Source organism: Tenrec ecaudatus, chromosome 12 (assembly GCF_050624435.1).
Source record: "Tenrec ecaudatus isolate mTenEca1 chromosome 12, mTenEca1.hap1, whole genome shotgun sequence".
Classification (NCBI taxonomy): Eukaryota; Metazoa; Chordata; class Mammalia; order Afrosoricida; family Tenrecidae; genus Tenrec; species Tenrec ecaudatus.
In genome coordinates this window covers 101,464,733-101,478,065 of record NC_134541.1, presented here as the reverse complement: position 1 = coordinate 101,478,065, position 13,333 = coordinate 101,464,733, and the positions used below count along the sequence as shown (strand labels likewise).

Sequence of the window (13,333 nt, the reverse complement as noted above, 5' to 3'; positions counted from 1 at the left end):
TTCCTGGGGGACATGGGAGAAGGGGAGACCGGGAAAAAAAAAGGTGTCAACAAACCCAGGGACAAGGGAACAACAAGGGATCTAAAATTATGGCAAGGAGGCCATAGTCTGCCTGGTGGGGCTTGATCAAGGGCTATGTAGCTGAGAATTACTGAAACCAGAATGAAGGCCAAACATGATAGTGGGACAAGAGGAAAGTAAAAGGAAATAGAGGAAAGGCCAAGGAGGCAAAGGAAATTTGTAGAGGTTCAAATATAGGCATGTACATATGTAAATATATTTATATATAACGAAAGGGAAATAGATCTATATATATATATGTATGTGTTAAGTATCAAGGTAGCCGATGGACATTGGACCTCTCAAGTACTCCCTCAATGCAAGAACACTTTGTTCTAATAACCTGGTATTCTGTAATGCTCATCTTCCCAACACGCTCGCTGAAGACAAAATGGATGCATAGGCAAATGTGGTAAAGAAAGCTGATGGTGCCCAGCTTAAGGCTTGAAGATAAACAAGCAACCATCTAGCTCAGAAGCAACAAAGCCCACATGGAAGAAGCACACCAGCCTGTGTGATCATGAGGTGTCGATGGGATCAAAGACTTAGAACAAAAAATCATGTCACTGTGAATGAGTGGGAGTGCGAAGTGGAGACCCAAAGCCCATCTGTAGACAATTGGACAACTTCTTACAGAAAGGTTACAAGGAAGAGTTGAGCCAGTCGGGGTACAGTATAGCACAGATGAAACATACAACTTACCCCTAGTTCTTTAATGCTTCCTTCCCTTCACTATCATGACCCCAATTTGACACAAATCCGGCTAGACCAGAGCATGTACACTGGTACAGATAAGAGCTCATAACACAGGGAATCTAGGAGGGGAAGGGAAAGGTGGGGGAAGGAAGGGGGAGCTGATCAAAATGCTCTACATATAACCCCCTCCCAGGATGACGGACAAAAAAAGTGGCTGAAGGGAGACAGCGGTTGGTGTAAGACATGAAAAAAATAATATATAAATGATCAAGGGTTCATGAGGGAAATGTGGGGAGGAAATGAGCTGACACCAAGGGCTCAAGTAGAAAGAAAATGTTTTGAAAATATTATTGGCAACACATGTACAAATGTACTTGACAAATGGATGGATGGATGGATTGTGATAAGAGTCCCCAATAAAATAATTTTTTGAAAAAGGAAAGAAAGATGTGACAATAACAGAAAGCACTGGTCCTGTACCCTCCTCACAATTGTACCTGTGTTGCACAACAGGTCCCATTGCTGGAGCCACCGTGTCGCTCCGTCTCCTTGAGGACCTTCCTCATTTCAGATGCCCCTCAGTGTTCTGAGGGAAACACCGCCAAGGGGTGGGTTCCACACTCCCCGTCCCAGAGAGTGCCGGCCCTGTAGCTTTTCCAATTCGAGACCTCTTGGCTGTCTTTGGTCACCGTCTCTGTGTCGGGAAGGTTCTGGCTCTGTGTGAGGAGCTCTGAAACTCTCGGGGAGTATGCAGTGGGTGGGGGCCCGAGTCCTTCAGGGGAGAGGAGAGGCACGCGGACTGTGTCTCATATCCCGGCATCCTGCGCAGGCTCTGATGGGTGCTGTCTCCCAGACAGGGCCCTTGGAGACTGGGCCTCTCCACGCTCTGGGCTGCTGGCCTCTGTGACAGGCTATCTCGGTCTCTTGGACAGTAGCTGCTATCTCATTGAACTGTCATTTTGTTGATGAATAATCCAAATTGGGTAAATGAAAACGAATGTTTGGTTTTGGATGCTAATTTGGCTTTCCATTAGGTTTGGTTTTGTGCATTATTAAAATTAATCTGGGCTCCCCAGCTTATTGCTTTTTCTGGCAAGACCCAGGGCCTGGGGAGGAGATTGATGGTTGCTGAAGTAAATGTGTAAGGTGGGTAATGGGTGTCAGGTTAAGGGTGAAGTCCCCTCTAGGTGATGTGCTCTGGTGCGTGTCATGACCCACTGTGGCCCCGCAGCAGCAGCCAGCCTTTCATTAAGAACCTGCCAGGTGGTTGTCTTTGGACTCTTTAACTTTCTGCACGGAGCCCTGGTGGCACACTGGGCAATGTGTTGGCCTGCTAATTGCAAGGTCATCAGTTCAAACTCAGAAACTGCTCCTGGAGAGAAAGATGAGGCTTTCTATTCCCATAAAGAGTTACCATCTCAGAGACCCATAGGGGCAGTTCTACCCTGAATTACAGAGTAACTATGTGGCAGAATCAAGTTGGTGGCAGTGAGTTTGTTTTTCTCCTTTCTAGACCCAGTCCACTTGCATGTGTCTGCTACTTTCAAAACTTCAAAGAATCTGGAGGCTTGGTAAAACAGTGTTATTTTAAGACACTGTCTTATTTTAAGACAAACTTTGATTCAAGGCTGGCTTCTCTAGCTCATTGTGGCCCTGAGTGAGTTACAGAACTCCTCTGACACTCTTATTTTCTCATCTCTAAATTGGGGTGGATGATCCCGCTCTACTCCTAACGCAATGGTGAGAGAAGGCCTGGCACTGAGCTCTGTTCCCGGGATGGGGCAGGCACCTGGCTCGAAATTGACTTGAAAGTGTCTTCCTATGGAGGGAACTGACCTTTGGCACCTCCCTGTGGCTTGCTAGGGTCCCCCTGTGCTGTTTTCAAAAGAACCAGTGTGTTTTCCTTTCCTTGTTGAGACTCTTGGCAGCAGATGCGCTAGCTAAGTCAGCTGTCAGCAGTGTAGTGGCGCCTACCCTCACCCCTGTGTTAGAATAACCAACTACTTAAGATCACAAAAGGGCAGGCTTACCCCCGGACAGTGGGCTCGGAAAGAGGGAGGGATGGAAAGGGGAAACCACGGGGAGGGAGGGGGATCAGTGATGGCCCATCGAGGGGCTTGCAGTGGATGGGTTGACACAAAACAAATGGGTGTCAATTCAGAATATAAAGCTGATCATCTAAATAACAAAAAGCGTAAAATTAAAAAAAATAATTATGCAATCAAATAGAGAACTTAACATTTGACCTGTCCTGGAAGCAGTATAGCCAGAGAGGAGGTTGACAAAATTTCATCGCATGTATTTTGGACCAGTCCCTGGAGAAGGACATCATATCATGTTTATGAAAGCAGAGGGGCATTAAAGAAGAGGAAGACCCTCAAGGAGATGAACGGACATACTGGGACCCCGACAGGAGTGGCCAGAGTGGACGGGAGCACAGCCATGTCTGTGCGGTGGCTCTGGGCCAGGCAGCATTCATTCTGTCGTACAGAAGGTTGCCGTGAGTCGGGACGGACTCCACGTCAGCAGTAACAGTCCACCCTGCTCGTTCTGTTCTTTGTTCTGGTAATGGCAGCGGCATTCACGGTTTAATTATTATTTGACTCGTTGCCATCAAGCTGATTCCCGCTCAGAGCACCGTAGAGGACAGCGTAGAACTGCCCCGGGGTTTCCGAAGCTGTGCATCTTACTGGAGCGCAGAGTCCCATCTTTCTCTGGTGGAACAGCGGGTCCTTTGAGCTGCTGACCCCGCATTTAGCAGCCTGACGCGCAGCCCAACGGCACCTGAGGTTCTTTCATGCCCTGTAGCGATAGGCAAGTTTTCTTAAAAATACAGTTAATTAATCAAGTTAAGAAGGCAGTAAGTAGTGCCACGGTGCTTAGCTGAGACACAAACTGTGTGTAGGTTTGAATCCCGGACGTGCCACTCCCTAACTGTGTGACCTTGGACGGGTCATTGCACATCTCTGAACCTTGGCGCCTCTGTCCCTTGTAAGGCTGGAGGAGAATTTAAATGAGATACTAGAACCACAGTGCTTAGAACCTTCTGGTCCACACACAGGCCCCCAGGAATGTTGACCAGCAGCCTTTTCCTTGGAGACTTAGCTGATGTTTGGGGCGCACCAAGGGCCGCGCGTTGCTGGTGGATTGCTTAGCACAGGAGAACAGTAAAGGGAGGCCGTGACTTACTGCGACGTCGGGTAAGGGTGTCGTGATCCACTGCAAGGTGGCTCAAATGGTTTGGGGGATGATGTTCTTTGGGACTGAGGCAGACACATTTCCAGCGTCCACATCAGTCTCTTGTCTCTGTTGGATGTCCACAGGCCAAGCCCAGCATTCGGTGTTTCATAAAACCCACCGAGACGCTCGAGCGGTCGCTTGAGATGAACAAGCACAAGGGCAAGAGGCGGGTGCAAAAGAGACCCAACTACAAAAACGTTGGGGAGGACGAAGACGAGGAGAAAGGGCCTGCTGAGGAAGACCACGCCGCTGCCGAGAAGGCTAAAGGTACAGAGGGTGGTTCACAAGGCACCAAGACAAGTGGGGAGCGTGAAGGTGAGTGCGCCCGCGCCGCCGCCCCATGGGGAGCCAGGCTGCCGTCCTGCCTCCACCATCCCGACCGTCCCCTCCCGTGTGTGTGGGCTCAGCCCCACCCCGGTGCACCCCACTCCAGACAGCCCCGCCACACAATCCCCTGCCCTGGGATGGGAGACACAGCAGCGTCTTTACTGCCCTGTGCCTCAGTTTCCTCCTCTGTGGAGCAAGGCGAGCAGCGGGCTGCTTTGTAGGGTCATCCCAAGGATAAGATGGTGCCTGCTGTGAGCGGTGCCTGGCCCGGCTACACGCTGTGCCCCTGTGGCTGCCTGTGGCCCACAGTGCTGCGGTGGTCACTTGTCTGGACAGCCTGTGATGCTGCGCTTTGAGAGAAGCCATTAGTGCCAGGGCCACAGATGCTTTTGTCTGGAAAGGGTTCTGTCTTGTCCCGAGCGGGGCGCACTGTGCCGGTGCTGAGCTCAGCCCTTCGCGCCTCCTCTCTCTCCCTTGTCCGGCAGACTTTGCTGCGGTCCTCAGCTCCCTGTACACCAGAAGAGAGCACTCTTTCTGCAACTGGCCAGTTGCTACCGCCTGGGCCAGGCACATGGCCACATGGCTGGGGTCACTAGTGGGGCTCCAGACCTCTTGGGGAAGAGGGGATGGAGCAATGGGAGCGTGGTGGGGGCTCTGGGATGTATGGAGCCTCTCTTCACCAGCCCCGGGGTCTGAGGGTGAGGGTAACACTTCTGGTGGTCCTTCCCCCACCCTTGGAGTCTAGGCTTGCAGGAAGCCCCCAGCCAGGGGCGCCTGAGGTGGTAGAGGAGCACTGCCTGTTGGGGAGTTGTGAGAGAGCTCTCTGGATTTCAAGCACTTGCTGGGATGCCACAGCCCAAGCAGTCCTGCCCACCCTGCCAGCCTCAGGGTGACTATCTTGGCCCTTGGCCCTGAATGTGGCGGGTAACTCAGATATCTCTCTGTGAGGCCTGAGGCCTCCAGTGGGCCTTCTTTCTGTCCAAAGCCAGCAATGAGACTTGGGGCCAGGAGCTTTTTTTCATTTGGGATTTGGGAAACCTCTGCCCGCACCTGCCCCTCTGGTCAGCTCAAGGTAAGCCACGCTGATCTGCCTGCTCGAGTCATCTTGACTTTCCCCTTCTTCCCTCGGAAGCCTGGCCTGCCCCACCCAGTGCTTAGCTCTTTGGTGGCCACGTTGGGGGAAGAGTGGATGGATGTCCTCACCCCTTTTTGTACACTGTGTCCTTATCCATTGTGTTTTGGAAAGATTTGGCCTCTTTTGTTCCAGCCCTTTTAAGGACTGCTGTCTCCAAAAGCCTGGGGCCTGGCTCACGGTCCTGGATGGACGTGGCAGGCTTGGCATTGTCCGCAGTACAAACCAATGAGTCATATCAGCTGTGCCTGCCAGGCCAGCACCCACCAGCCCCTTCTCCTAAGGAAGGGGACCTGCTGTGTTCATTGGTGTGCAGATGTATGTGCCGAGGGGAACTGTCTGTCACGAGTGTCCAGGGCTGCTCTCCCAGCAGCTGCTCTGCTAGGCAAGCCAGGCAGGGCCCAGGAAGTCCGAAGCTGTTTCTTGGACAGCCAATGCAGACTCTGGTGCTGGCTCCCGAGTGGCCCCTGGGCACTTTGACCATGACTGTCTGGGACATGCAGTCGTTGCCACCTCCTCACCCAGCTCGCCAGAAATAAATACAACTTCCCAGGCCCGCCCTGCAAGGAGACACCCAGCTTGGTAGCTGCGGTTGCCCTCCTAAACTTTCTGAGTCCTGTCTTTGTTCTCCTAGTTCTTCACACATTTGCAGGTGCAGTCGGTGTGTTTCTCTCCCGAGACTGTGTGGGTTTGTCACACCTGTGTCTTAGAAGGGTGGCAGGCACATGTTCGTCTCAAACGGGTTGGGGAGGCTGAGAGGGGGGAGCACTGGCCTTCAGGCCTGCCTGGGTTTCTCGTGTACCTTGAGCATGCCTGTGAACCTCGCATCTTCCTGTCTAGAATGCCAGAGTACGGGAAACACAATTGCCTTTCTTCCTAATGAGATGTGGTAGCACACTCACAAAGGCTAGACTCAGACGCGCTAGAGAGAAAATACTGTTCACGTCACAAGGGGGCCTGGGCACAAAGATGACCAGAAGCCACTGCAGGCTTGCATGCTGCCAACTTCACCACACCCCTGGCTGCCAGCTGAGGTCCCAAGCTAATGCTCCTTGGTCCTCTGTCCCCTTGTGAAGGATGCCCTGGGAAACTCTGCAGGCCTGCTGGGCACATGTCTACACAAGAGCTGTAAAGGGAAGTCAGCCCCACTCCAGTGACATGGGTAGAAGTGAGCAGATGGCTCCCCAAATGAAAGATGAGGTGCCTTCATCAGCTGAGTGGTGTAGGGGCTGGGCAGGCAGACACAGACAGCAGCCAAGACTTGGGAAGGGCTCCCCTCACCAGCCAGGGAGCCCCTTCTGCTCATCTCTCCAGCTCCTTCCTTGCAGGTGGCCCTGGGAGGGAGAATGTGGCTGCAGCAGCCCTGGTGCCTGGCAGCGAGTGCTTGGCTGACAGTTCAGACCTGCCCATGGCTCCCAGAAGACGGGACATCTAGAAAGCCCCGTGGGGCTATCCTCTGTCAGAGAGGGTCACTGCCAGTCAGATTGGACATGATGGCATTGTCCTTGGGTCTGGAGAGTGCTGACAGACATGCGTGACTCGTTAGAAGTAACGTTTGTCCTCGAAAATAGACACCCATTTACCAGCGTCTCCAGTGTCTGGAACCCCTCCCCTGGAACACCACTCCCTCTCACCCCATGCGTGAAGCCTGGACTGAAGAAGCTGGGCTGGGTCATGAGTCAGAGGAGCCTGTGGCTGTCAGTCACCATTCTGCATGGCCTGATCTCAGGGTGGCACCAGTGCTTTGTTATCTGCAGCTGCCACAAGCCAGAGTTCACACCTCCTCCACAGGCAGCCAGGCAAGGGCGCCCAGCCAGTCCCACCCACATCTGCAAGAAATGTGACAGGCCACTCATTCTGAAACCCAGAAAATCACAGGCCCTCAAGTTTGCAGAAATGAAGCGTGGGAGAAAGAAGGTGGTGTGCCCCCCATCCTCATAGCCCTGCCCAGGACATCCTGAGATCCCAGCATGCCCAGCGCTCTCGCTGCTGCTGCTCTGTCGGGAAGACAGCCACCCCCCCATTTGCTTCCCTTAGAGCAGCAACCCAAGGCAGAGAATGATGGGTACACTGTCTCCTTTGTCCTTTGCTATGGCACTGATTTCACAGCCTTACCTTCGGAGCGGCTCTGGTCTCCAAGTTCCAGCAGGGCACCCTGCCAGCTAGCTCAGGTGGGATGGGGCGCCTGGTCTTAGAGCCTCAGCCCTGCCTGCCTTTGCAGTGTCTTTCTTCTCTGGAAGCCTCTATGGAAATCAAGGGAAACCTGACTGCATACTGGTGCCCACCCCAGGCCCCACAGTTCTCTAACTGGGGCGAGCCAGGGCCAGGGGCTGTGAGGTCAGGCCAGAGCCTCCGCCCTGCCCCTGAGCAGCTCCGCGGACTTGGAGACATCCTCTCCCTCTCTGAGGAGGGGCTTCATTGTACCCAGCCCCCAGGTCATCTCACATGGGAACAGAAGCAAGGTGCCACCTGAGGGAGGGCCGAGCAGGGGCTTGAAGGAGCATTGGGTTTGGCCAGGCCACCTGGTGAGTGTGCGTAGGTGTGTGGCAGAGTGGGGGCTGGGAGCACCCATCAGCCGCACCATGCCAGCTCCCCACACAGCTCCCTCACGTACAGAAGAGGGTGGGAAACAGCGCCGGAGGGGCAGCTCCCAGAAACCATTCTGAACTTGGCCTCGCTTGGTTCAGTAGAAGATGATAAAAACAGGTTCAAGGTGCACCCAGCAACCCTGCCATTGCAGATGCTGTTTGCCTCCTGAGATTTTCCTCACAAACCAGCCAACCACATGCCAGGCTCCCTTGTTCCCTTGGTAACCGGCAGCCACGTCTCATGGGCTCCGTTTACCTTCTTGGAAGACACGCTGGCTCTTGCCCTTCCTCTTGATGGTCTGTCCTTGCAGTGGTGGCTGGAATCCGGCACCCAGCAGACAGCTGATAACATTCCTCCATCTGTGAACTCAAAGACGTTTGGGAGGTCAGGCCTGCCATTTCCCTGAAAAAGCACTTCATTTACCGAATATGAATCCGATTAGACTGTGCATCATCCTCAGCCAGTTGATGAGTTATTGCTGTTACTTAAAAACAAAACAAAAAAAAACCCAGTGTCAAAGGCATTGAGGAAGCTCAAGGGTCTGACCGAAGCTGTCATCCCAAGTGGCAGAGTGTGGGGTCTGAGGGTCCATCGGCCCTCACCAGCTCTTCCTAGCAGAGCTCCTGCCTGAGTTACCCAAGTGGCTGTACTTGCTTTTATGTAAATGATGCTGGCTCTGGAGGGACTGGACAGAACGAGCAGAGCAGGGGGTGTGGGTTCCTGTGGCCGCAGGGCAGCCTGGCCAGTCCAGGACTGGTTGTCGTTGCTCAGATACCCAAGACACGGGGCTTCAGCTCTGCACGAGCCGCACTGCTGCCCAGGTTGGGGTGCAGGAGCTAGGGTGCCCGGCTCAGGAATGGGTACCACCCAGAGGCAGTGCATTGAGGAGGAGCAGCCTGGGCCAGAGGCACCCTCTTAGATCTCTCTGGGCCTCCATTTCCACATCTCCAAGTGCAGAAATTAGGCTAGATCAGCACACCCAAGTGTGGGACACGCAGATGCTTAGGAGGTGCCGGACAGGTACTGAGGGTCATAGCAAGAGCATTCCCACCGGGACTGGATGCCTTCCTCTTTGGGTGGTATGATGGATCTTCAGCACCTGATACAGCCAGCCTTCCCCTTCAAAGGCCCATGACAGCTGGCCCCTAATTGTTTCTTTAACTTGTGTACTCTTACTGGCACTTTCTGCTTATGCCAGTTTTATAGTTACAGTAGTAACTGAAATACACCTTTTATTAGAAAGTAATTTCAAACACACAAAACCCAAACCACGGTCATTGCATCAATTCCACCTCATAGCAACCTTGTAGAACAGAGTAGAACTGCTCTCTGGAGCTCCCAAACTGCAGATCTGTATGGGAGCAGCCTGCCAGCCTCATAACGCACTGTGCCACCAGGGCGCCTTCGACTTTACAAAGAGCTACAGCACGAAGATCATCTGCTACCTTTACCCAGTGTGGCCTCCTCATTTTACCCCGTTTGCTGCTCACTGCCATTCCCATCACCCCACGCGCACTCCCACCCTGCCCATACCTCACGTGTACACACCAAGACACGTGTCTTTCTTACTAAGTTATGTAAGCCGTGGCCTTTCACCTCCAACTACTTCAGTGTGCGTTTCCTCTGAGTAGGAACACTAACAAGCACTAAGTGTCTCTGTTGGGGATGTTTGAGTTGTCTAGTTAAGATGTTGTCTAGTTCTGGGGTGCACCTAATAAGCAGGTCGTGGGGACACTCTAGGATCAGGACATCCTTCTCACAGACACTTGTCTCTTGCTTTGCCTCCTCCGGTCCGTACCTTGCTGGTTGCAAAATGCTGCTGTTCCAGCGGCAGCCCCGCTCCGAGCTTCAGCGCCAGCTCTCCGTAAACTCTGCCGCAAGTGAGTCCCTCCTTCCCCTCACTTCTTGACTTGCCTCCCTGTCATTGGCATGGACTCATGCTCCTAGTTTTCCTCGTGTTTCTATTTCATTACTGTATTTTGTTATCTGGGGACTCCGATCGCCCCAGATTTGGTGAGTGTGAACCCTTTTGAGCTGGCTGCTCTCCTTACAATAAGCTCCCCCTGGTTTTGAGCATCCTCTTTCTTGATGGCCTAACCAGGTGTTCCAGGTTCACCTGGCACCTCCGCTGCCCATCCCCAGAACTAGCCATTTCTCTCAATGGGCTATGAGATTTGGAGAATGAGATCTGGCCACCCCATGTGCTAATTGCTAGTGAGGCGTCTTTGCCAGCTAGGCCATGGATGCATGTATGTTCACAAAGTACACCTTAATACATAAATCTGTCTACATACATACAACATCAGGAGCCCTGGTGGTATAGTGGTTATACGTTGGGCTTCCATCTGCATGGTTGGCAGTTTGACACCACCAGCAATTCCGTAAGAGAAAGACGGGGCTTTCTACTCTCCTAAACTCTCAGAAACCCACCGGGGTGGCTGTGTGTCAGCATTGACTCAGAGGGATGAGAAGACACACTTGCAAGCATAGCATGTATGTGTTGCTGGGCACTGCTGAATCGATTTTAACTCAGCAACCCATTTAACCAAGTAGAACCAGGTAGCCTGCCCATCAGGTTTCCTAAGGCTGCCAGGTTTATGGAAACATCACCAGGGCTTTCTCCCACGGAGTCTCTTGTTTCAGTCAAATCACCCACCTCCGTCTATCAGCTGAGAGCTTAGAGGTTGTGCCACAAGACTACTACATACTTGAACCTGACCCTAAACTCACTGCTGTCCAGTTCATTTCAATTTAAAGCAAATCTATAGAACAGGGGCCCTCAAACATTTTAAACAGGGCCCAGTTCACTGTCCCTCAGACCCGTTGGCGGTCTGGACTATAGTTTAAAAAAAAAAACTGTGAACAAATTCCTATGCACACTGTATATATCTTATTTTGAAGTAAGAAACAAATGGGGCAAAAACACCAGGCAGGCCAAATAAATGTCCTCCGCAGGCTGCATGTGGCCTGTGGGCCGTAGTTTGAGAACCCCTGCTATAGAAGGTGTCTGAGACTAAATCTTTATTGAAGCAGACAGCCCCATCTTTTCCCCCAGAACAGTGGTTGGGATTGAACTGCTGACCGTGGGATTAACAGTTCTGTGCTTACCTGACAGCAGCACAGCATGAGAGGGGCCTCAAAAGATTCATGGAAAAATCCCATCATCTTTCAGTTCCATTTCTCCATGTACTTTGTGAAACTCCCTCATACCATGCCTGCTCTTTTGCTCCCTGGAAACCACTCAGTCCCTGGCCCGAGCACCTCCTCATTCTTTCGGGCAGTTGCACTGTGTGTGTGCCCTCTGCGCCCGGCCCCAGAGCCTGGCATGTAAGTCATGTCCCGCCTTGTGCACTGGCAGCAGTGAGCACCTTGGGTCTGAGCGCGTCCGTGACTGGAGGTGGATCTTCTGGGTGGATTCCTAGAAGCGGGTCTGCTGGGCTGAGAGTAAAGGAGTTTGCCTCACCTTTCCTTTCATAATCAGATTTGTAAAGGAAAAAGAAGAAAGGAGAGACCATTCTGACAAAATGCACAAGCCACTGACAAATCTGACACTGATGTGTGACACACATTGCAAAGGCAGGCAGTTGTTGGAGGTTTGGACCAAGCTGGATTTGATAACTGTTGCTCCTTTCTAACCCTAAAATCGGCCCCTGGCCAGGGATGGGGGCTCTCAAGGTCACAGGCACCCCAGAGATTCATCCTTGGAGCCTGGGGCCATCAGGTGCAATCTGTGGCCACACGAGCCCATCTCCTGCTTTCCCAGCACGGCAGTATGCACCTGGGAGCTGGTAAGGTGGCGGATTGCCTGTCAAGAAGGAGCATGGCATGGCCCATTCTTTCCATGTGATCTTTAAAAGTGGCTTATGGAACTTGTGTTAAGAGAAGTGATGGAGTATCTGGGGAGACCTTCTCCCCTAAAACATTGTCCCCCCACTCCCACATGAAATTCTGCTTCCAATGTCAGCGAGGCGGGGTCCAGAGCTGTGATATGTGTGCCACTAGGGAGAGCCAGGTACCGTCTGTTTAGAGACGAATCTCAGGAACATACTTCTTCCGCGCTTCTTCTGGCTGGGGGAGGGGGGAACCTGGTGCAGCTATGGGGACCAGGGTGTAGCTGAGGTTGGGGACCTCACTCTGGACCCCCTCCTGGATCTCTTTGCCACTCCTCTGGCTGTATGACCTTGGGTGAGTCACTGCACCCTAGTTTCCCATCTCCTCATCATGGCATCCAGGGCTGGACCAAGCCAGCAAGTTGCAGGCACTTTTGTGAGGAGTCCCAGAGGTTAGGGTCTTCTGTGGAATGCCATGGGGGTCCCATCCACTCGGCCCGGAGCAGTCCTGCCTTTCAAAACTGGCCCCGCCAAAGAAGATGGAGAGGCATGGAACTGGACTGCCCTCAGCCTGTTCTCTCCAGAATCTCAGGTGTGGTGTCTTGGGAAAGAGAAAAGGCAGAAAGGGGACAACCATGTCACAGCAGGCTTGGTTGCCAGGCACAGGGATGACACTTACGGCCACCCTGCCTGTGTAGGGGTAGTTCTGGCTGGGCCAAGCACAGTTCCCCATGTTCATGGACGCCGAGGGAGCATGTACAATATACCCAGCCCTGGGCCAGACAGGCAAGACAGCTACGCAGATGAAGCCCATGTTCTAGGGACAAAGGCAGACCCCAGATACAGAGACTGTAATATGGGCCAGTTAAAAATGCTCTGAAGTGAAAGCAAGCTGCGGGCTGACAAGGAAAGGGAGCACACTGGCCAGGCTGGAAGAACACCACATAACGGATGCAGCTGCTCACTCTCCAAGCCTGAGTCCCCGCCACGAGTTAGTGCTGCCCCAGAACCACCCCTGCGGGTTTCTGACATGCTAATCCTTCATGGGAGCAGGAAGCCCAGTCTTTCACCCACACAGCTACTGGTGGTTTTGAACTGCCGACCATGTGGATTGCAGGCCAACATGTAACCACTACTGCATCAGGGAGCCAGGATGTCACACACACTGGTCTTTGAGTGGGGGCCTTGCTTGATGACTTCCTGTGGAGAAAGGGCGGCGTGGGTTACTGGTTCCACATTGGAGAAGCCTGGTAAGCACCAGCTTGGCCACGTGATAAGTCATGGGACAGCACCCTCCTCATTGGTACCTGATGCGAAGGTGCTGTTGCTCTGTGGCCCTTCTCCCCCTAACCTATCACTTCTGCCCTACCGTGGGGGCAACGTCCGACAAACCCAGACCGAGAGACTCTGCCATGAGCTCAGCATCCTTGACAAACGGTCGCAGCCCCGGGGAGTCCAA

The 13,333-nt window shown here is 52.9% G+C and overlaps 1 protein-coding gene across 7 annotated transcripts in view; it reads left to right on the top strand.

The window, feature by feature from the left end:
- CLEC16A (C-type lectin domain containing 16A) overlaps nucleotides 1–13,333 on the top strand; it is a 193,634-nt gene that overhangs the window by 50,245 nt on the left and 130,056 nt on the right. For 5 of the 7 annotated variants that reach the window (XM_075564291.1, XM_075564287.1, XM_075564289.1 and 2 more), the window contains one exon: nucleotides 4,080–4,311. In XM_075564291.1, coding sequence (XP_075420406.1) covers nucleotides 4,080–4,311 — 232 coding nt within the window. The remainder of the gene's footprint in view (nucleotides 1–4,079; nucleotides 4,312–13,333) is intronic. The other 2 variants (XM_075564290.1, XM_075564288.1) reach the window with 1 other exon arrangement.